Raw genomic sequence first — 21,779 nt, forward strand, 5'->3', positions numbered from 1 at the left:
TGTGTTCATTAACACTGAAAAACCAAACTCCTCCTATGAGCGAGTATAAAAGTTTAGCTGAAGTATATTTAGTTGACAAGCTTAAGGGAATCCACTGGTTACAAACAGAAGGTGTCAAATAAGTCAGCTTTCGCAACATGGGTGTGAATTGTGAATATTACATTACGTAAAAGTGGGAGCAGACTGTCTCTTGTTCACATAGCCAGACGGCCACGCGAAACTGTACGTGCATGTGAACAGCTGCCACTCAGGATTTAGCCCTTCCCTGCCCTAAAATGCCACTGTAAGAGCAGCAGAGCGCTGGAGCAACATGGTGGAGAGCAACTCAGCAGATCAAAATGTTCTCCAGCTAACAGCATTGTAAAGTTATGAGTTACTTCTTCATTAGAAATGTTCCTCTGAAAGGTGAGGCTGTTTTGCTGTTTTTATCCTTTACAAATATGCGCATAGGAGGTGACGTGTGACAAGAGAAAGGAGAGGCCGGATGGCAGCTATAGTGGAGGTAGAGAGGAGCAGCTCGTCACACATCTTGTTTTGGTCTACAGATATAGATTGCTTATTGCTCTTTTAATTTTTATCAGATACTAAAGACTATTTGCATGCATTTCGCTTCTCGGGAAGTGTCGATAGTGGTTCCGACTTGAACATTATCTCCTTTTTTTTGTCTGTGTGATTTCTGAGCCGGTGTCTCACCAAAATATCACAATGGTTATAAAAAAAAAGACGAGATTTTGGAAATTAACTTGACAAATGCATTTGCCGTTACAAGTATTGTCATAATTTCAATGTTTTTCTTCATTAATGAAAACTTAATAATGAGGAAAAGGGACAAAGACAAACAACTGTTGCACAAGTTGTCCTGATTTCACCAGAGCAACTCTTTTATTAGCAAAATCATGGAGATTAGTCCACTAATGTCCACATAGAATGGAAACAAAAGATCTGGAGGGTAAGGGTTTCAAGAGGGAAAGATATGCAACTCAGTCAGCTTTCTGTCTTTATATCGAAGCACTGAACACAGATCTACACTGGATCCTGAATCTGCTTCAAGGCCACCTTTGCCATCCTCGTTCCCTCGTGATTCTTCAGGAATGTTTGCAGGAGCACATCCACAACGTGGAGTAATTAATGTGAGAGTAGCTTCTTTGTTGGTCGCTTAGAAAAATACAACTTTGAAAGAGGATGACGAGTAGAAGAATTAAAAGTCCCTTTGTTTATATTGTGCACACATTCGCTCAGACAGTCGCTCAAACAGGCATCTGGCTTCGGTTCAAACAAAGCACTCTCACTCGCACACACACACACACCTCTCACAGTTTATCAGCATCAGAGTGAACTGGTCTGCAGAGTTGTTGTTTTTTAAATGGGGTGATGAAAATTATGCAAAATCAGAGGCTGAAAATGCCCAGACAGTAATAATTCAGGTGACTTAATTAGTTAAATTGCAAAAACTACATTAACTCAAAAAAAATATAATAATACACAAACACACTGTAACTAAGGTAGCAAGGCAAAAACAATAAACAAGTGTTCATTTACGGGCCCCAAACTGGCAATTAACTCCCCTTCTTTATATAAAAAAATAAAGACGTTAAGTAAAACACATTTTAAAACTTCTAAAAATCCATGGCCATAGACTGTTGTACAAATATTTTACACAAAAGGTTTTCTCTACACACCATCTTTCAAACTTTTAGAGATGAACATAAGTTAATAAGAGGTTAAAAGTGACATTCTCATCAGGGTCCGTCCACCACGCCGACTCCGGGTCAAATAAAGTCACTGGGTAGGCTGACCGTCCGGCTGCCTGAACAGAAAGAACGCTGTCTTACTACAGAGGAGGAGCAACAGTGTCGGAATCACTCGGCTGGTGTCGGAAAAAGCAAATGGTACCTTTAGAAAAGGCCACAGTCCTTCAAGTTGGTCTTGATGATGACGTCTGTGACGGCGTCGAACACAAACTGGACGTTCTTGGTGTCGGTGGCGCAGGTGAAATGGGTGTAGACCTCCTTTACGTCCCTCCTCTTGTTGAGGTCCTCGAACCGGAACTGGATGTAGGTCGCGCCGTCCTCATAGGTGTTGGGACCTAAAAATTGGGATTACGATTTATGAAGCCTTTTTTGCAGCCAAAGCATTTACCCCTAAACATATAAATGAAGACTCAGTGATGTATTTTAATTTATTACCTCTGCGTCCTTATTTTAAAGATTTTCATCCAATGAAATTCAAAATGCTGCAGATGTGTGCAGCCTTATTTCCTTAATTAGCTGCAGTGATGTTTGGACAGCTGACAGCAGCTTGGTGGACCTAAATGTACCACAGAGTGGGTTTCTGATCAACCAAGCAGTCATGTGTCGACCGACATTAAGTAATAAGACATAAACCTCTAAGCTGTAATTTGTAAATATAAAACAAATACCTCCATAAATTAGAACCTGGAGGTGATACATTATTATTAATACAGCTTTATTTGTCTACACTGACAGCTTTTAACATCTTTTGAGCAAATTTTAACCTGGCTGCTAAATGCTTTTTGATGTTTTAATGAACGTTGTTTTTTTGATGTTTTGATGAACGTTGTTTTTTTCCAGTCAGGTGGCGGCTGTTTTTTTTAATCTAGTTTCAGCTTGTAAGCAAATTTTGTGGAAGATGCTGTACAAATAAAGTTTGAATGACTGATAAATGGAAAAAAACACAACATTAATTGAAGCAGACATGGACTTTGGAAGCTTTTTTTTTTTTCTTCACCCATTAATTCCAACTAGATTTGGGGAAGTTGACTTTAGTTTTTAGGATGACGGCGCATCTCGCCACGATAACATGGCCAGCAAACAGTTCAGATCTTAATCCAGTTGAAGATCTGAGATGGAAATGAGAGAAAAATGGAGCAGGACACAACTTCATCCTGTAAAGCTCGTTAGAGAACAGCTAAGGGAAAATGTTGGAACCTGATTTATGAAGAACATTTTCCTTTATTGGTTAACTTCATTCCTCAAAACATTTAAGGTGTCATAGAAGCCAGAGCCTTAAGAAATTACTTTGTGTTTTATGCTTATTGATTCCTTAATTTATCCCTCTGCATGAAATAAAAAAAAACAAACTGATGTCCTATAAAGCTTATTAGAGAACAGCTAAGTGAAAATGTTGGAACCTAAGTGACTGAAGGAGTAGTTATTCTATATTTATAAGACATGCGGGGAGAGATGACATTTGCATGTCGAACAGCTGCTCTGCATGAAGGGCTTTGTGACCCACCTTCGTAGTCGGGGAAGCAGATCGTCAGAGGGCTCTTGGAGATCTTGTCCTCAAACAGGTCTTTCTTGTTGAGGAAGAGGATGATGGAGGTCTCCGTGAACCACTTGTTGTTGCAGATGGAGTCAAACAGCTTCATGCTCTCGTGCATCCGGTTCTGACAGAGAGGAGGGAGGTTCAGGCAGACTGCCAACAAGCGGCAGAAGGAAGAGCACGCCAAGGTGATGAAGGCTTACCATCTCCTCATCCTCAGCCAGCATCAGGTCGTAGTCGCTCAGCGCCACGCAGAAGATGATGGCAGTGACTCCCTCGAAGCAATGAATCCACTTCTTCCTCTCTGACCTCTGTCCGCCCACATCAAACATCCTGGCATCACAAAAACACACTGATGAATGTTGGGCCGGCAAGAAGAAGCAGCTCATTATTAAAAAAGAAAAAAAAAACTGCAACTGAATAATTTGCTCTGGATGAAGATTTAAATGTTTGTCCAAATGAACCCTCGGTGTGTCAGAATAATTTCAGCCTCACAATCATCCGCGCTGGTAAATTAACATCACGCCCTCAGGATAAATGTATTGAAAAATAAATTTAATTGCAGGATGAACTCCTGCGCCGCTGTCGCTCCAATAATCAAATCTTCCTCCAATCTAAACCGGCTCAAAATTATAAACGTATAATTTTGAGTCCTTATTTATACGGATTCAATCATATACAGTCACAGTAAAAAAAAAATTAATATTATCAAAAAGTCAGTTTTCTTCTGTAACCCAATTAACTAAGTTAAACACATTTAGATTAATTACTCACAGACCGATGCTTTAAAACCCATTTTTCTGGTAATAAAGATATTTTTTGCTTACATATAATGAAAACACAACATTTAAGATGTAGAATATTATATAAAAAAAATGTAATTTTAAACAGAAATGTGAGCTTAATGAAAAGTATCTTTAATACTTGCTTAAAAGGTTGTTATTTTCAATCTGTTTGCTTGATTGTGTTTCTAATTTATTGAATATGGCTGTGCATACTTATACATACACCCCTACTAGTCAAATGTTGTTGGCAGCTACATGCTGTGGGACTGTTTTACTGACAAATTAAATTTAAATGTAGTTAAATTAAACTAAGTGGAAGGCAAAGCAAGCCGGGTTTATTTGTGTAGCATGTTTCAGTTACAAGACAATTCAGAGTGCTACTCCGGGAAGACTACCTTTAACTATATGACAATGATCCCAAACCCACATCGAAACTGTTTTTGGAATTGACTCAACCTAAACCTTACTGAAAATGTATGGCATATGCTAAATATGAACTAAATAAAAGCCTCATCTTTAATAAAAACAAGGAAAAAGCAACTTCATCTATCAGAAAAGCTAAAGAATTAGCAGAAGCCATGAAACATAAACTCCTGCATTAAACAAGGTCCAAACAGGAAGAGAGCAGAACTTCCAAACAGGTAATTAAAAAACACACAAAAGTCTTTTGTTACAGCTGTACTTACTTGAAGTGGAGGTCCTTAAAGGTAAAGTGTGTTTCCACAATACCCGTGGTTTTGACTCTGGTCCTCAGCACATCCTGCTGGGTTGGGACGTAGGAGGGGGCTGATAACCTTTCCAGATCATTTAAGTAGCTAAAAAGAGGAGAAGCTAGATGAAATTAGCTATTTAAAACTAACCAATAAATAAGTCTGTCAATTAGCAGCCCCTGGACGGCCGGTCTCCATGTTTGGGTGGGATTAACTCACTATGAAGCAGAGTCGTTGAGCTGGTACTCCCGGGACCGGCTGAAGCATTCCTGGATGCCCGCGTCCTTCCAGAGCCGCTGGATGGCGTCGGACAGTTCAGGAGTCATGACGCCCTCCTCTGCTGTACTGGCGAGGGCGAACAGCTGGCGAGCATCGTCCTAAAAAACGATTCACATGGGAAACATTTTACATTTTAAACTTCCAAACTCAGTTAAGATATATTTTTGTTTAGCTGTTTTTCCTACTTTCTGGAAACCTGAGTACAAATGAATGAGTTATTTATTATACTCTATTAGGGCTGGGCGATATGGATTAAAAAATAAATCTCCAATTTTATCATACCAAATCCGATTAATCAATTTTTTCCTCTTTTTTGTTTCATAAAAAGAAATTAAAGAAATTATTTTAAAACCTTGCTTTTTATGTCAAGCATTTCGTCAGGGAGTTGACCTGAACTCAAAGTGCAACTAAAAACAAGCTGTGAAACATGCTTGTAAAACAAGATGGCAGCCGTGCCATTAGAAACAATGAAAATATAACAAAACATTTGCTGCTAGTGGTATTACACATTGAGCTAAGAACAGGCTTCACTGCACTTGTGAACTTCAAACTAAGTAAAAAAAAAAAAAATAAATAAAAAATAAAAAAGTCAAGTAAATGAAGTACCTCGTATTATGGTAAAAAAAAGTTTCTACTTAACAATATTTTGACAATACATTTGCCTAAACATATATTCAGCATCACATGCTGTTCTCTTCATGGAAACCCAATGAGTGTATTGGCAAAATAAAATCCAGATTTTCCAAAAATGAAATCTTAAAGAATTGTAAATTCGAATTAATCGATTAAATCGATTTATCGATTTATTCCTATTACTCTATGTATTTCCCTTGATTGCGAAGATAAAGAAACATTGATGGTTAAATCAGACCAAGGTTCAGTTAAAAAGTTCTGATCCAAGTTGGTGTCGATGAGGCCAAGAGGAAAGGGGGAAAAAACTACCAGTATTTTATTTTTCAGTGTGCATTTATCTGTCAGTAATTCAAAAGTGATCAGTGAAACTGGACAAAAACTCAAAAGATGTCATTGAGGAAATCAAGGAGAACGATAATCTCTAAAATTAGACCTGCTCAGTATATTATATTGCATTCATTATTGCAATATCCATGTAAAAATCGCACTAGCAGAGAAATTCAGTAACAGTATTGCAATTAGCATGCCCTCCTGATGGGCGTGCCAGCCTAATTTAAATATGATCATCAAACCAAGGTCCTTTAAACGAGATTCAAAAATACTGTTTTAGGAGCCAAAACTGCAAAGGCTCTGACTTAACTTTATAAAAATGTCTCTGGCACAGTTTAAAGCATCATGTCAGCCAGTCTAAGAGCACATGATGGCATGTAGGGGTGAAACGGCTCACTATTGGCACCCAACTGTAAACTGAACAGGTTCCCGTCCTGATCAGAGAAAAAGTCAAACCCATTTTCATGGACTTACAGCTCTGGCTGAATCAGCAAATTCAATCTTCAGGCGTCCCATGGCTCTGATGATGGCCATCATGGACTGGATGGTGTTGCTGAAGACCACAGCCTTGTACTGCTTACACTCCTCCTCTGAGTAGCCAGCTTCATGGATGATCCTGAAATACAATAAGACGGCATTACAAGCTGACCCTTAAATTACTTATTGTGGTTTTATATTAATTTAAATAAACCCAAACTATAAATGTACCGACTTAGGGTTTAGAGTAAAAAACCTCAGTCCAAAATTATCGATTATAACAGCAGAAATTTTTAGTTAAAAAACAGTGGAAGTTTTATTTTCTTAAACTGGGGGATGGCGTTTAAACCAAAAACGTTACAGGCCAGTTGGGGGCAGCAAAAGCAAAATATAAGGATATAATTTTCAAATAATCCCTTACAGGGCTCCTGAAACTTGTTTTATTTTATCAAACTGCATCTTATTTAGATAACTATATACCAATTTATCTAATAAATATTTACAATCATAAAAAAAACCTAACTTAACTAAATTACTCAGAATGTAATCATATATTTTGCAAGACAATAGATGCAATCTACACTTTTATAAGCATTGATAAATAAACTAACACTAAAAACAGCTTGATGAATATCCTTTGTATCTTGCAAACATTAACCGACTGTTGCACAGAATCACTGCTCTCAAAGCAAGTACGGTAACCCATGAGGGTCACATTAGTCTTAGCTGATGCTGAAAACGCCAATCAGTATCCATCACTACGCCAACAAACCCGGTCCATTTATCCTCCACATCTAAAACAAAACCTTATGTCACCTCTTGCAATCATTTTTTAAATATTACGTTTTCAATTATTTTCTCTGATTTGACTTCCATGCAAAGTCCATAACGTTCTCAGAGGAGAACGCCATGCACACAATTTCACCTAACTGCCTTATTTTATGACTGAACTTGTCGTATTTTAATAACGGGGCTTTGCTTTTGTCTGTTTATCGGCACATTGGGTCTGTCTTTATGCGTCTTGAGGGTAAATGTGTTGTGATAAGTAAGATTTTGAAATGCTGTAAAATGTACCGTTGTATATTCAGACTTACTTCATTTGTTTGACAATTGTGCTTTTCCCAGACTCCCCAGCACCTGAAAAGGAAACCAGAACACAACATTTTAATGAGTCCAGAGAGTTGACATAAAAATCATAATTTCAGATATGAGCAAAGGACGTTGCTGCTGTTACTGTTACATTCATTTCTTTTCAGGACTGTGCCAATATGTGTTTGGGATAGTGAAATTCAACAAACTGGACATGGGCCAGGTATACCAAGGTTGTAAAAACATGCGGTTACAAAGCTGCTCAGATTTTTCAGAAGGCCATTGCCCTGCTTTTAAAACCTTTTAGTAAAATGCAGTTAAAGTATCAGAGTGAACAGGGTCCTCTCTGGCTTTACGGAGCTGAGCGTAGGGCCCCTCTCCTCTTCTCCACCTATGGCTGTGCACTGCCTGTCAGCTGGCTGCAGCTGGTGCCAGCTTGGTGTACTTGTGATCCTCTACACCAGTAGTGTCAAACTTTTTCTGTTGCGCCCCTGAAAATTTAGCGGATATAAAACTGAGGCACTAATATCAAAGGCAAACTACAGTAACATTGAATGTTCACTAATATTATTTGTCAACGCAGATATTAATAGCTATTTTACCTCGACGCAGTAAAGCCGTTGCTCTGAGGATTACCCAGAATCCCTTGCTACGTATACTACAGACTGCAGGTAGAGACCAAACAGCAGATGGTGCTGTTGTCTGATTTAGCTATATTGTCCCTACGGACTTTTTTAACTCTGTTACACCTGTGCTGTATTTTCTGGACAAAGAAAAAAGGCTAAAAATATAAATATTCTTTGCAATGAGCAGGTTTAACTGAAACTACTGCTAAATGTATTAACTATACCAGATTATTAGTTTAGGCTATGTTTAAAATAAAATAAAAAAGAAAGAAAGAAAAACAAGCCATAAACAGACATCATGTACATTATTGTAAGTGTCATGATGTTATTTCAGCTGCAGAAATAATTAATTTATTTTAAATAAAAACTATAGGATCATATTTTTATCATTTAAATTCTTTGTATGAATACGGCAACAGTATAATACCTTTACCCAAAGGTTTTAATGTGAAAATCCCATAATGTCCGTATGCCCGTAGCAAACACCCCAGGCTTTGCAGTGTCATCTACTGTAAATGAATAAATGAATAAATGAAGAAGACCAAAACAAAAGCAAAAGTAATCAAACGTTCAGCTACCACCTGTTTTCTACATCGGACCGTACCAACCTGAAGAACAGAAAAGCTTAACTGAGTGAGCGACTGAATAATCACCACCAGAGTGGGATAAAATGTGCAACATCAGACAAATTTTACTCTCCTATCATCAGAAAGGAGAAGCTGAGTGTGACGGTCACTCCCGGAAGCGACAGAATACACACAAAATACACAAAAACCAAACTGCATAGAGTACACAGCTTACTTCACAAAAACAAGCCCTTCAATTGAAACATGAATATCTGCTTAATGTCTGACCATTAGTAATAGTAATAGTAATAGTAATAAGGGTTAAGGGTCTTGCTCAGGGATCAAACCGAGTACTTGCATCTAGGGCTGGGTATCATCTAGGATGAGCCGATTCAATACGATTCTCGATACACAGCTCACGATACAATACGATTCTCGATACATAGCTCAGCTTGCTTTGATTCCAATATCGATATTTATTACTTTGAATTAATGCTCAGTGATTCAATCACCAAAATCAGCCAAATATTATGTTTATGTTCTATTTATTGATCACAGACATATTAACAGGAAAATAAAGTGCATTTGCTTCAATGCATTTAACGTGTCACAGAAACCAAAAATGTGCCCAAACATCTGATTTTAGGGACAAAGGAGCTTCTAAAATCCTGTCGGCTGTTCCACAAATTCGTCTCACTTGCTCTCCTTCGCTGTGAACTGTAATGGTTGCGCTGTAATAACGCCCCCTAGAGGTTGGGAGGTATATCGATATTGAAAGCCAGAATATCGATATTAAATCGTTTTTAAAAATATCGATATTAATTTTTATATCGATTTTTATGCACAGCCCTACTTGCATCCTTCTCTGAGTGCAAGCGCGCTGCTCTAACGACTAGGCCAACACTTCCCATACACCAATTTTGGGGTTAAGTGCCTTGCCCAGGGGCACATCGACATGTGGCAAGGGGAAGCTGAAATCGAACCCACAACCTTCTGATTACCAGACGACTACCCAACCCATCAAGCCACAGCAGCCCTCTAAATAAATAGACTTTTTATGTCTATATTATTTGCATCCTGCAGTAAAAACATGCGCTCATATTTGTAAAAGCGCTCTGTATCACTAGCTCTGTTTACATGCACAGAATTTCACACTCGGATAAAAATGTGTTCGGATTAAACGATCGGGTTGTACCGTTTATATGGGCACACAATCAATTAATCCGATCATAATGTGTGTGTAAAAGCACCTGGCTTTATTCAGAATTGAACCACTATTAAGATAAAAAACACAGAAGATGTACTTCCTTCTTTGCTAAACCACAAAAATAGTAAACAAAGCAGTATTATACGAGTTTGTTTGTCTTCCAAGCGCCCAGGCTGGACTTGCACGATGATCTAATTATGGTTCAAACGTTGCTGAGTAAGCAACAATTTTGAGCTCTTTTGTTTTTTCCAACGTAGAGGTTGTATCAGGAGCCCTGACAGATTTGATTCCCGACGTATTCCCGCCACTCACCAACGTGGAAATACGTCACGTTTACGTCAGGCGCACATGTGCACTCAGTTTGCCACATTCGGAATATCTTGAGCCCGACAAGCGTTTATATCCACGTGGATCAGATTATCGATCGACATAAACCTCTCATTCAGATTACAATTTGATTCCAATTGAGCTTAATCTGATCATCATATTCTGATTGATTCTGATTATTCTGATTACTAGTGATGCACGTTATTAAAAATTTCAACTGATATCGATAACTGATATTTTTCTGCTTTTCATGGCCGATACCGATTCCGATAAATTCATATTCAATATAGTTTTTGCATAATCTGCAGCTTGTGCTATGAAAAACTAATTATTTAGCAGCTGTGGGTTATTTATAACAGCAAACAAATGGTTTTGGCTCTTCAAATGTTTATTTTTTTTATACCTTCACACAAAAAAGTTGTAATTTGCTTTTAATAACAAAAGACACAAATCAATTTAGAATACAAAGAGCATCCCTTAAAAATTACTGAACAAATCTATGGCTTAACTGCAAAGGCATTTGTGAAGTCAAAAAATAACCACAGCAAAGGTCAGAAAAAAACCCAAATCCTTCATTCCTCCTCTCAAAATTCTTGCTGAACAGGTTTTGCAAACTGCAATGCTGTTGTCATCTTCTAATACCCAGTTTGTTTGTTTATAGTCAGGCAATAATGGAGCCAAGCCTGGGTCCTGATAGTAAGGAACGCAAAATCCACAGGTCTTGTCCCGCTTTGGGGCTACTCTGCCTGAATAAAATTCCACCACATTTAATTAATTTATCGGCTATTTTCATCGGAAGAATTTACTTATCGGGCCGATATAAAATTCCACCATATCGGACGATATTTTATCGATATATATCGTGCATCCCTACCGATTAATTTTTGTCCATGTAAACGTAGCTATTGTGCTCCCTTCAGGTGGTTCAGTCACTCTAAAAAAATAAAAAATAAATAAACACAGGTCACTGCCCATTTGGAAAGCAATTAAAAAGCAAAAGCCCCAAATTAGATAGTCCTAAAAAATAAAAACTATATCAAAAATAAAAATGTATAACTGAGAAAATAAGCTGATATTTGCGTTAAGACAAATGTTCTAATAAACTGCAACTAAAAATGCAACTTATCAGCAACACCCAAGCACTTTATGAACAGAAAGCAGTAAGAGAGCCGTTTAGGGTCTAGTTTGGAGCGATCACAGAGCAATTGGATTAATCAGCTCGATCCTCCGGTCAATGAGATTACACACTGCTTACATTTATCTGGGTTACAGACTCGCATCTCATCGGCCTGAATGGACTCACAGGCATCCCGTTACTGAGCTCCCTCCTATTATTAAAGCTTTGCTCATGAATATTCGTAAAAAAAAAAAAAGAGGAAACATATTTAATCGTGTTTGATCTCGATTTGAAGTTGCCTTTAAAGTGTTTTGTACGGAGTCCCTCTGAGATACAGAAGTGTTTTAAGCTGAGCACATAAGATTTTAATTACATTGTCTCTGCAGGGACTCTGGGCTCCCAGGTGAGCGGTGGTGTTTTGCAACTCGTTGTCCCACATGGTAAACAGCCCACAATGCATCAGTTATTACAACCAAAGACAAAATATTAATTTGCAATCACGAATTTGAAGCTCACTGCTGCTGTTGGATTTTCAAGCACGCTCCAGAAGCCAATTATCGGAGGGGGGGAAATTTATGTTTTCGTGATTGTCGGAGAACTCGAACGCTCCACAGGAGCTCTGGTGGCTGGGCGTAAACCAACACGTCAAAAGCAGAAACATTTTGAAAGAAATACCAACAAGTCCGCCTCTTCTGAGCCGATTTGTCTTTTACAAAAACACTGCAGCACACGTTCAGACTGATATAAATCTGCAATGGCATCTTCCACGATGACACATCAACGTGTTAAAGGACGATTAAGAAATGCAAAAGCTCATGTATGGTGCTGTTGGAAAAAAAAAAAAAGAAAAGAAAACACCATCACTATTAAAATTCAAATCCTCATCCCAAATGGGGCACGCACACTTACATAAGCCATCAAGCGGGTCAACAGTGCGCGGCGTTAGACAACAGGGGAATAAAGTGGCACCGCGCAGGACTGAAAGGCTGAGATTAACCACATCAAATGCCACGGATGCAAAGCAACGCCGCCCGCAGCGTGTTACAGGGTTCAAACTCGCAGCTGGCCGTCTCTGTCGTGCAATGCAAGTTGTGACAGGCGCACACTGCTGTCGGCCAGAACGCCAACGTTGCTAGGCAAACGGCGTCCCATCAATCTCCACTGACAACCGGTGCAGGATACAGGCAATGGGGCAAGGTGGGGGCAATCCTCGCAATAATCTTTATTTACAAAGATGGTTCTGAACCGCCTTTGTTTTTTTAACCGTCAGACATAATCCACCTGCAAAATATAGGAGATACAGCAGATATTTCCCAACTATCACTGGTGGAACTATTTAAATATTGTTTGCAAGGTGCTAAACGTTGGCAAAAACGGCGTAAAAATGCCATTTCTTCCCTAATGCCATCACGTAGTGTGCAGGATTGGTCATACCGCACCAGACTTTTAGATGCAAGGTGGATCCGAAACATTTAATGACTACGTGTCGATTCATAATGGCTTTCTGGACGTTGGAAAGTTATTTACTTTAATCCACGTAAAACCTACCATAAAAGAATGTGGTTATATCAACAAAAAAAAAGAGAAAAAAAGAAATACCCGCAAGCAGGAGATTGCTTATTTTTGTTCTTAAGTTAATTGTGTTATATGTCAAGGAGTCCAAGCAGAGATCACATACCACCAAATGGAGATCGGGTTTATTAGAACGTTTTATGAAATTAAATCATACACTAGATTTGAGGCTTTTTATGTCTATATGTATGATTTATTAATAATACCTAACTATAAACAGAACCAAACGTATAAGCAACATTTACGCGAGGTAATGAAATAGTTTGTCTTTAGTTCCAAAACGAAACCGGTGAGGATGAAATGGCAACACCTGGGCTGCCATTTTTTGTTTGCGTTTTGGCAAAGGGGTGAACTGACTTGTAGCCTGCAGTTCACAATGTGGGTTCTAACAAAACCATATGGACATGCAACCTCAGCCCCTTGTGACTAAACTACATCAGCTGGTGTCAGACGAGAGGTACTGGGAAAGCTGTGGCAATTTTCCTTGAAATAACAACAAAAATACACAAAGAACAGCTGTTGGAAGACACAGAGGGCTTACAGTGGCTTACTTCGACAGTTTAACAGATTTGCAGCATGATTGTTTTTGTTAAAACTCAATCAGCTAGTAAAATGTGCGAGTTAAAAACTAGTATATCATCTTTTGCCACTTTCCCTACCCTGCCACATTTTCCTACTACTCTACAATTTTGTATTGTTTGCTGTTATTTCGGCTTGTAACCATGTTCTCTCTCTATTCTTACCGACTCGTAGCAGCTACATCTGGCCAGACGTTCTGTTTAGCTGTGGCACCGTTCTGCAGGAGGGCATCAGCTGAGCTACTGCTGTCAACAAATTCATATTCTCCTACAGATGATACCGCTGCCCCATCTTTCAGTGTTTAGCCCTGTTTCCCCTCGTAGACATAACTATTGGCTGAGTTTTTCCTGCAACTAAATATATGTGCTCTCTTTCACCTTGCAGACATGTAAACTGGCTCAGAGCTCATCTTCTTAGCCGTTTCTTTCTTAGATAAAGCCACCTATGGAGCTGATATTACTTTTTTCTCAAACATAAAGCACTACTGGATCAGTGCTTCTGTGTTTGTTTCGTGTGTACCCTCTGTCTTCTCTAACCCTGAGTCAGTCATGGCAGAGCCTGGAGGTTTCTTCCTGTTAAAGGGGAGTTTTCCTCTCCACTGTCGCCACATGCATGCTCAGTATGAGGGATTGCTGCAAAGTCAACAGAAACAATGGAAGCAAATGTCCACTGTCGTCACATGCTCATCCAGGTTGAGCGAACGCTGCAAGTCAATGACTCGAAGCAACCTGCTGGGTTTCCTTAGATAGAAAACCTTTTGACCAATTTGTCTGGATTCAATAGAGATTACTTTGTAAAGCGTCTTGAGATGACATGTTGTGAGCTGCTGCTATATAAATAAACTAAATAGAATTGCCGATGGTTGATGGTTTTGTTTGTTATTTAGATTTTACTTTACTGTGTTCTTAGTTGTATGTCATATGCAGCATTAAAAAGAAATTTTGATAAAGTACAAATAGATTGCAAATATATCGCCGTTGCAATACAAATGTGTGCAATATGGACTGTTTGGAAAGCAATGCTATTTTCTTTTCCATTCCAAGTGACAGGACTTGATGCTTTGCATGGCAATAATACATTTTGCCTGCTGCACAGAGTGTGACCACAGTGAGTCCCCACACCTGACACCGGAGTTCATGTACAGCTGCCAACGACAGCTGAAGGACAGAGAGGAAAATATGGATATCATGAGTGCGTTTTTTAATAATAGCATTCCAACAGAATTGTTTTCTAATACCCTTCAGGACTACAGTTCATCTATTATCACATCAGAGCGTGCACAACTTCTCAGAATTTGATAATATCAATTTTTTTTATGCAGGGACGTGATACCCTCCCTCGCCATCTCTTCCTGAAGGTTTCAAATATTGTTAGAAAATCATTAAAATGTAGACATAATTGCCACATAACACCCCCCCACCGAAACAACCATTGTGCTAGATATCCTACAGGTGTTAACTCCAGTATTCAAGGACCTGTATCCTGCCACTTTTAGATGTCATACGCATGACTGTAGGACTTGATTGCAGCCCAAAGGCCAAACACACCGGATGAGTCCAACCGTTCGCGCTCCGATTCGATTTCTTCCAAACACACAAGCTTCGATTAGAGGTTCCCTCCGCGGAACATGGGACTCATGATATGGAGCATGCAGTGGAAATCCTGACAGCATAAACATGCTGTGATTCAGGCCTTTGTTTCAGGCACGTTGAACCAGGGACACACCTGAAAGCTGCATTACACCAGCCCCAGAGGAGTTTGACGACACAATGGCCAAAAAACACTTTGAGCAAGCAACTACGCATTTGACAGCGATTCTGGAATAATTTCAAGAGCCACACTTTGAGTATCACCACCCCACAGTGGGATTCCCAACTCTAAATTTGGCATTTATTGTTATTTGTGAGCACATTGTCACTTATTTACCAAAAATCAACTGATTTGATGTGTCAGCTCAAGCTTATTAAGCTTTTCAAGTTCTGGTTTTCATCAAATAAGTTATTAGAAAATTATTATTGTTTTATTTTATATATAATTTTCCCATTAAAAATATTGTAAGTTGAATGGTTTCTGTTTGTTTCGAGGCAGACTCCTCGCTGCTCGGGGTTCCATGTGTATTTTCAAAGAAAAACACAAATTTTCCTAGACTTGATCAGTTTATAGCGCATTTTAAATGTGTAAATGCAAAGGTTAAATTTTAATCTATGGTACATTTTCCATATGCCTTTTCTGTTGTGGCTCCCAGTCTATGGAATAATTTACCTTCTTATATCAGGTTTGCTAAAGGCTAAGATGATTTTAAGACCATTTTTATTTCTAGCCATTTAAGTCTTTGTGATTTATTGTAATTGTTGTATGATTATTCTTTTTTCTTTTCTTTCAGTGGACTTGTTGATTACTGTACAGCACTCTGGTGCAGCTGAAACTGTTTTAAAAGTGCTCCATAAATAAAAGTTGACACTGACACAGTGGTCAGACTTCAATATGTAAACTGCAACTGCCTTTAAAGACCATAAAGTAAGAAAATAAAGACAACAGGAATGAACCTTTTTCTGCTGTTTTGCCTCTTTGTGGTTTAAAGATCCCATGGTTCATCCATGCCTTTATCTGTTCCATCTTCCGAGTAAAACCTGCCCATGAATTATCTACAGCACATCTGACTGCGCGCAGGATTTCCAAGACAGTCGTGCCTAGAATATTTGGATTTAAAGTGGTAAACTGGAACAAAGCTGACATTACAATAAATAAACATATCTAAAGTGGGATCCAACACCTGAGAAATTCCATATATTTAATTAGAGATTTTCTTTTAACCTGAATGACCTCAGCTGGAAAATGGTCAAATTCCAGACTTTATGACGCTGAAACGAAGGTTGATGTCTTAAAATGGTATGATTATATATATATATATATATATATATATATATATATATATATATATATATATATATATATATATATATATATATATATATATATATATATATATAAAAAAAAAAATATGATACAGCTTGATTTTTTTAAGCTGTATGCAAACAAAATTTCGTTCTGTACGCACTTTGTGCATACAAAATGACAAATAAAGTTATCTATCTATCTATAGTAAGACATGTGACATTTGATGTGAATAAAGGGTCTGTTACAAGTCAAATCAGAGACATAAGTTATCTTTCAAAAAAAAAAAAAAAAAGAGCAGATCATTCATAAGATTTGTGCTTTATGGCAACATCTGAGAACCAGTTAGGAAACTTAACCATTTTTTTCTCACCACATTTCTTGATGTCTTTCGATGTAAATGTATTACAGTCGGGGGGTTTTTTTGGGCGCATTTGTGATTATGCTTTAAAACACACCAAGAAAAGAGGAACACACCGTCAAGCCAGAATGCATCCAGACTTGTCGGGCAGCATAACTGGAAGGATTCTACTATCTCTTCGCTCTGACGTTGTTTTGTTTTTCTTTTTTTTCACGTCGTATGCACGCCAGTCATGAGATGCCCAGAGATTCGCTGTTCGTAGGCGCCATGTTTACATCCTAGACGGGTAACGCTGAGGTGCAGCGAGCAGAGATGTTCCTGAATGCGATCTGACCGCCGGACAGACCTTAGTTAGCCGCTGATAAGTTAGCCGGCTTGCTGCTTGGCTAACTAATCCGCGGCTAACTCAGAGCCGCTAAAGCTGCTAATTACCTTACAGTTAAATTAGCTTACGGACTTACCGGAGGATAAAGTCGCCCTGAGCCACAATAAACACGCGACTAAAAGTTGGATTTAAACGGTTAAAGGGAGGCAGAAATAACGGGCATCAATTTAAAAGTTTAGCTAACAGAAGAACCCCATGTTCCATTCAAAATAAAACCCAGAAATGTGTCCAGATTCTCCTGCTTCACTAACAGACGAATAAATGTGTAGTTTAGGGACTTGAATAAAGCGTGTCAAAAGTATTGGACCCCCCCACCCCACCCCACCCCCGAAATGCACAAGCCAACAGCCACGTCCATCCCCATCCATCTTCCTCTTACCCAGCAGCAGCAGCTTGACCTCCCGGGCTGCTTTCTCTCCGTCGTCCCGCAGGTTTCTGTCGATCATCTTGCTCCGCTCCTGCGCCGCCTTGTCGTCCGTGCTCAGAGTACACCCCATCTTCTTCTCACCTGGCCCCCGAAACAAATCAAATTACCGCTTACCGAAGCACAACTTCAACAACTACGGCGGCGGCGGCATGCAGAGGCTACCGAAGCTAGCATCCAGATTGGGGAAGAGGAGGAGGAGGAGGGAGGCAGTCTGTCTCTACAACACCCGAGATTCACACACGCCCAGACCTCGTTCTCGGTTCCCCCCTCCGATTTTAACGTCAAAAACCTCCGAATTTAACCTTTAATGGTGGGTTTCTGGGATAGCTACCTCTTCTATTCGCGTCCCAGCCTTGAACCAGTCGGATGTATCCAGTTATTCCCAGAGAACCGAGACGGGAACAAATTGTTGCATCGATGACGGACCTCTAAAAATGTTCGTTTCCTCTTCGTCTCACATAGCGGTCAACTGCGCATGCGTGGTAGAGCAACAGGCTTTTAGGGAGCTGGCGGAGAGAGAAGTTGTCGGAGGCGGCGATTCATTCATATCTTTCTCTGGTTCAATTTTTTGGATTTAAAAATCTCACAGATTTAACCCTACACATTTTAATCCAATGAGTCTTTATATTTTCAAAAGGGATAACGAAGATTATTCAACAATTAATATAATGTAGTTTAATGTAATTGTACACCAACCATTGAACACTTTCAAAGGACGTCCCTTTGCCTCCTGTGAATGTGTAAAAAAATGTATTAAACTATAATTTAAGGCAAAATAATGTTATTATCGACCCACAGTCAAAAGGTAATACTGAAAACACAATTAAATTAAACATTTTGCCTAATATAAACATAAAAAGTCAATGCAGCTACGTTTTTTTAATGATGATATTCTCACACTAGAGAAGCAATAATGTGACTTTGAGTGCCAGATTTGAACCTTGAATTTTATATAATAATAATAATAATAATAATAATAATAATAATAATAATAATAAGTATTATTATTATTATTATTATTATTAGGTCGGTCCCTTCTCAATAACATATTGCCAAAGTGCCATCCAACCTTCCCTTAACACATAATTGTACTTAAAGTAGCTGAAGTATACAAACTACTAATAATATGACAACATACTTGCTGTTAGTAGTGAGCTCACATTATTTCATGAGTAATAGAGCATTTTGCTAACCTACGTGGACAATAAAATGTTCAAAACACTCTTTCAGCTGTGGTATTGATAAAAGAATCAGGCAGGAAGCTTGAGTTTTAACACTTGCCTTTATCTTGCACTGACCTAGAAGTTTTCATGTGGGAGGAACAGAAGGCTGAGCAACAAGCATCAAATCCTCGCAAATAGAATCAGTTTCTCGTTTACTGTCATATATACAGTCGAGAAACATGTTTCCCTGTGTAATTAAATTCTTATTTTCCTGTACCCTGTACACTCTAAATGCCATTAGATAAGAGAAGTAATGACAAAACTAAAAAATACAGTGAACTGACAGGAAATCAGATGGGATACCAGCAAAATATAGATATACAAAAATACAAAAAGAAAATTATTGTGCAAATATGCTGACCCAGACTAAGATGGTTTGGACATGTACAGAGGAGGGGTAGAGAGTACATTGGAAGAAGGATGCTGAGATTGGAAATGTCAGGCAGGAGGCCTAGAGGAAGACCAAAGAAGAGCTTTATGGTGGAGGGGAAGAATGAGTTCTTCAGACTGGAAGTCCTGTATTTCACATTTCTGTACCTCCAGCCTGAGGGAAGAAGTTGGAAGAGTCCTTGCTGAGAGTGGCTGGGGTCTTTGATGATGGTGGTGATGATTCTGTGAGCTGTAATCTTCTCTGCTGTCTTCACCACTCTCTGCCGACGTTTGCAGCCCACTGCAGTGATGTTGCAGTGCCAGACTGCGATGCAGATGGTTGAGATGCTTTCAACGACGCAGCTGTAAAAGTTTCTGAGGATCTTCGGAGATATGCCAAACCTCCTCAATCTCCTCAGAAGGTACAGCCACTGTTGAGTCTTCTTAACCAGTTGTGTGGTGTTGAGGTCCTCGCTGATGTGGACACCTAGACACTTGAAATTGTCCACCCTCTCCACCTCAGCCTCCAGGATAAACAGTGACTGATGAGAAATCCCCTTCCTCATATCCACTACTACCTCCTTTGTCTTGTCGATGTTCAGGGTGAGGTCGTTGTCCTCACACCAGGACACCAGACTGGCAATGTCACTCCAGCAGGAAGCTTCATCCCCCTCATCTGGCCCTGCAGCTTTATGGGGATCGATCCTTTTTAGGGTGCTCCACGTGAGGCCTGGTGAGAATGTTGGTGGAGGAGAGAGTGGTCGAGTTGTGCTAGGGTGTGTGTGTGTGTCTGTGTGCCTCCTCTCGGTGTTCTGGCTGAAAGACCTGGGAAATTTCAATAGTAAAAACTATGCAAGATGATGACTTTCTGTTATCCCATGCAATGTTTAATGTCTTCCTTAGAGAATAAAAACAATACAGCCTTTGTTCTGTTGGTGTAGGTTCCTCCTATTACTGAACTTTAGACAGCAATCGACATCCTGTACCAGGGAATCATCTTACACAAAATCACTTACAACATTTTATAATAAAAAAATCGTTTTAAATATTTTTTGCCAATATATACTAGACTGCAAGCATAGCCTTTCAGAATTTCTGCATCGCTTTGTTGAAACAAACATGCCCTTTTGCTGAAAAATAACTATTTTTGGGTGGCAGCATGTTGTTCATTCAAAGACTTTATATAGCAGTAACAAATACCGTTTGTTTCAGCAGCATAATGGCTTTCTTCTAGAAAGTAAGCAAAGAAGACAACAACAGTTAAGTGCCCCAATAATGTTTTACACTTTATCAATAAGTCTTTAGTTTATATTGTAGGAAGGCTAAAGGAAACGATTGTAAACAAATGTACTTGATGACATAACAGTTAGGCAGCAAGGTGTGAACACAACACAGCTTTTATTTCCTGCTAATGTGCTTATGGCATGTTTCTCTGCATGGCATGACTTTATGTTGTTTTGTCTGAGCTAAAACCACATTAATTTAATATATGGGTTGTGGTGGGGAAAACATAGCTATGAAAAAAATTATAATTATGATTCCTCAAAACAGAGGGTGGGCTGCATGGGTGTGTAGAAGGTAGCACTGCTGCCTTTCAGCAAGAAGGTCCTGGGTTCAAATCCAGGCTATTGGGTCTTTGTGCATGGAGTTTGCATGTTTCTCCCAGTGCATGCATGGATTCTCTCTGGCTATTTTGACTTCCTCCAAAAACATGACTGCCAGGTTAATTGGCATCCCTGAATTGCCCTTGCGGTCTGATTGATGTGTGTGTGCGTGTTTGTCTTGTGTTGCACTGTGATGCTCTGGTGACCTGCCTCTCGCCCTTCAGCTAAGGAAGATAAACACCAGCCACCGTATCTCCCTTTGTGGATAAGGATGTATAGACAATGGATGGATGGAAAGCAAAAGATTGAAAAACATCTAAGGATTTAAGTTTACTCAAAACAACTATGAAATTCCACATAAAAAAAGTTAATGAATGAGGAGACTATGACTTGTATTCAAAATGTAAGTGATCTTAATTTGTTATTGAGATGTGCTGTTGAGTTTTACATTGAGATATTATTCTTATCAGAATCTGTTGCTGCAGCATACTGAGGGGAGCTGTAAACACTTTGGTTGTTCAGGCAACATCATGACAACTTAGGCAAATCAGCTGCAATGATATTTCACCCGTGTGTTTTGTTAAACGAGGGCAGACTCAGATCACTGTAAACAACACCAACTCTCTGTCAAAGCAGACTGATACAATTTTGGACGTTTCTCTTTGCTTTTAACTGGTGACATTTTTCCACTGGAGCCATTTAAGATGTGACATATTTAAGATGACGTGTCTAATTCTGTGTGAGACACTGGATTAAAACACCAGAATACATTTCACACATGTAGACTATCTTTACTAATCAGGAGACTTTGAAGGCGACTGGCTGCCCTGAATTTTATTTAGGGTCATCTGAGTGTGAGAGGATGAATACGAACGTACACCCCATATCTTAGACTTTTATTTGTAACACATTTTTAAACTGTCATTTCCCATT

At 39.0% G+C, this 21,779-nt stretch overlaps 1 protein-coding gene across 1 annotated transcript; it reads right to left on the minus strand.

Moving 5' to 3' along the window:
- Positions 1-840: 840 nt before the first annotated feature.
- Positions 841-18,126, minus strand: LOC105935576 (guanine nucleotide-binding protein G(i) subunit alpha-1). The gene is made up of 10 exons (XM_012876068.3): positions 17,982-18,126; positions 17,603-17,731; positions 7,594-7,636; positions 6,497-6,638; positions 5,000-5,157; positions 4,757-4,885; positions 3,489-3,618; positions 3,256-3,409; positions 1,894-2,086; positions 841-1,807 (listed from the first exon to the last, which is right to left on the minus strand). The coding sequence occupies exons 2-9, from the start codon at positions 17,718-17,720 to the stop codon at positions 1,896-1,898; spliced, it is 1,065 nt and encodes a 354-aa protein (XP_012731522.1). The 5' UTR covers positions 17,721-17,731; positions 17,982-18,126; the 3' UTR covers positions 841-1,807; positions 1,894-1,895.
- Positions 18,127-21,779: the final 3,653 nt, after the last annotated feature.

Source organism: Fundulus heteroclitus, chromosome 2 (assembly GCF_011125445.2).
Source record: "Fundulus heteroclitus isolate FHET01 chromosome 2, MU-UCD_Fhet_4.1, whole genome shotgun sequence".
NCBI classification, from domain to species: Eukaryota; Metazoa; Chordata; class Actinopteri; order Cyprinodontiformes; family Fundulidae; genus Fundulus; species Fundulus heteroclitus.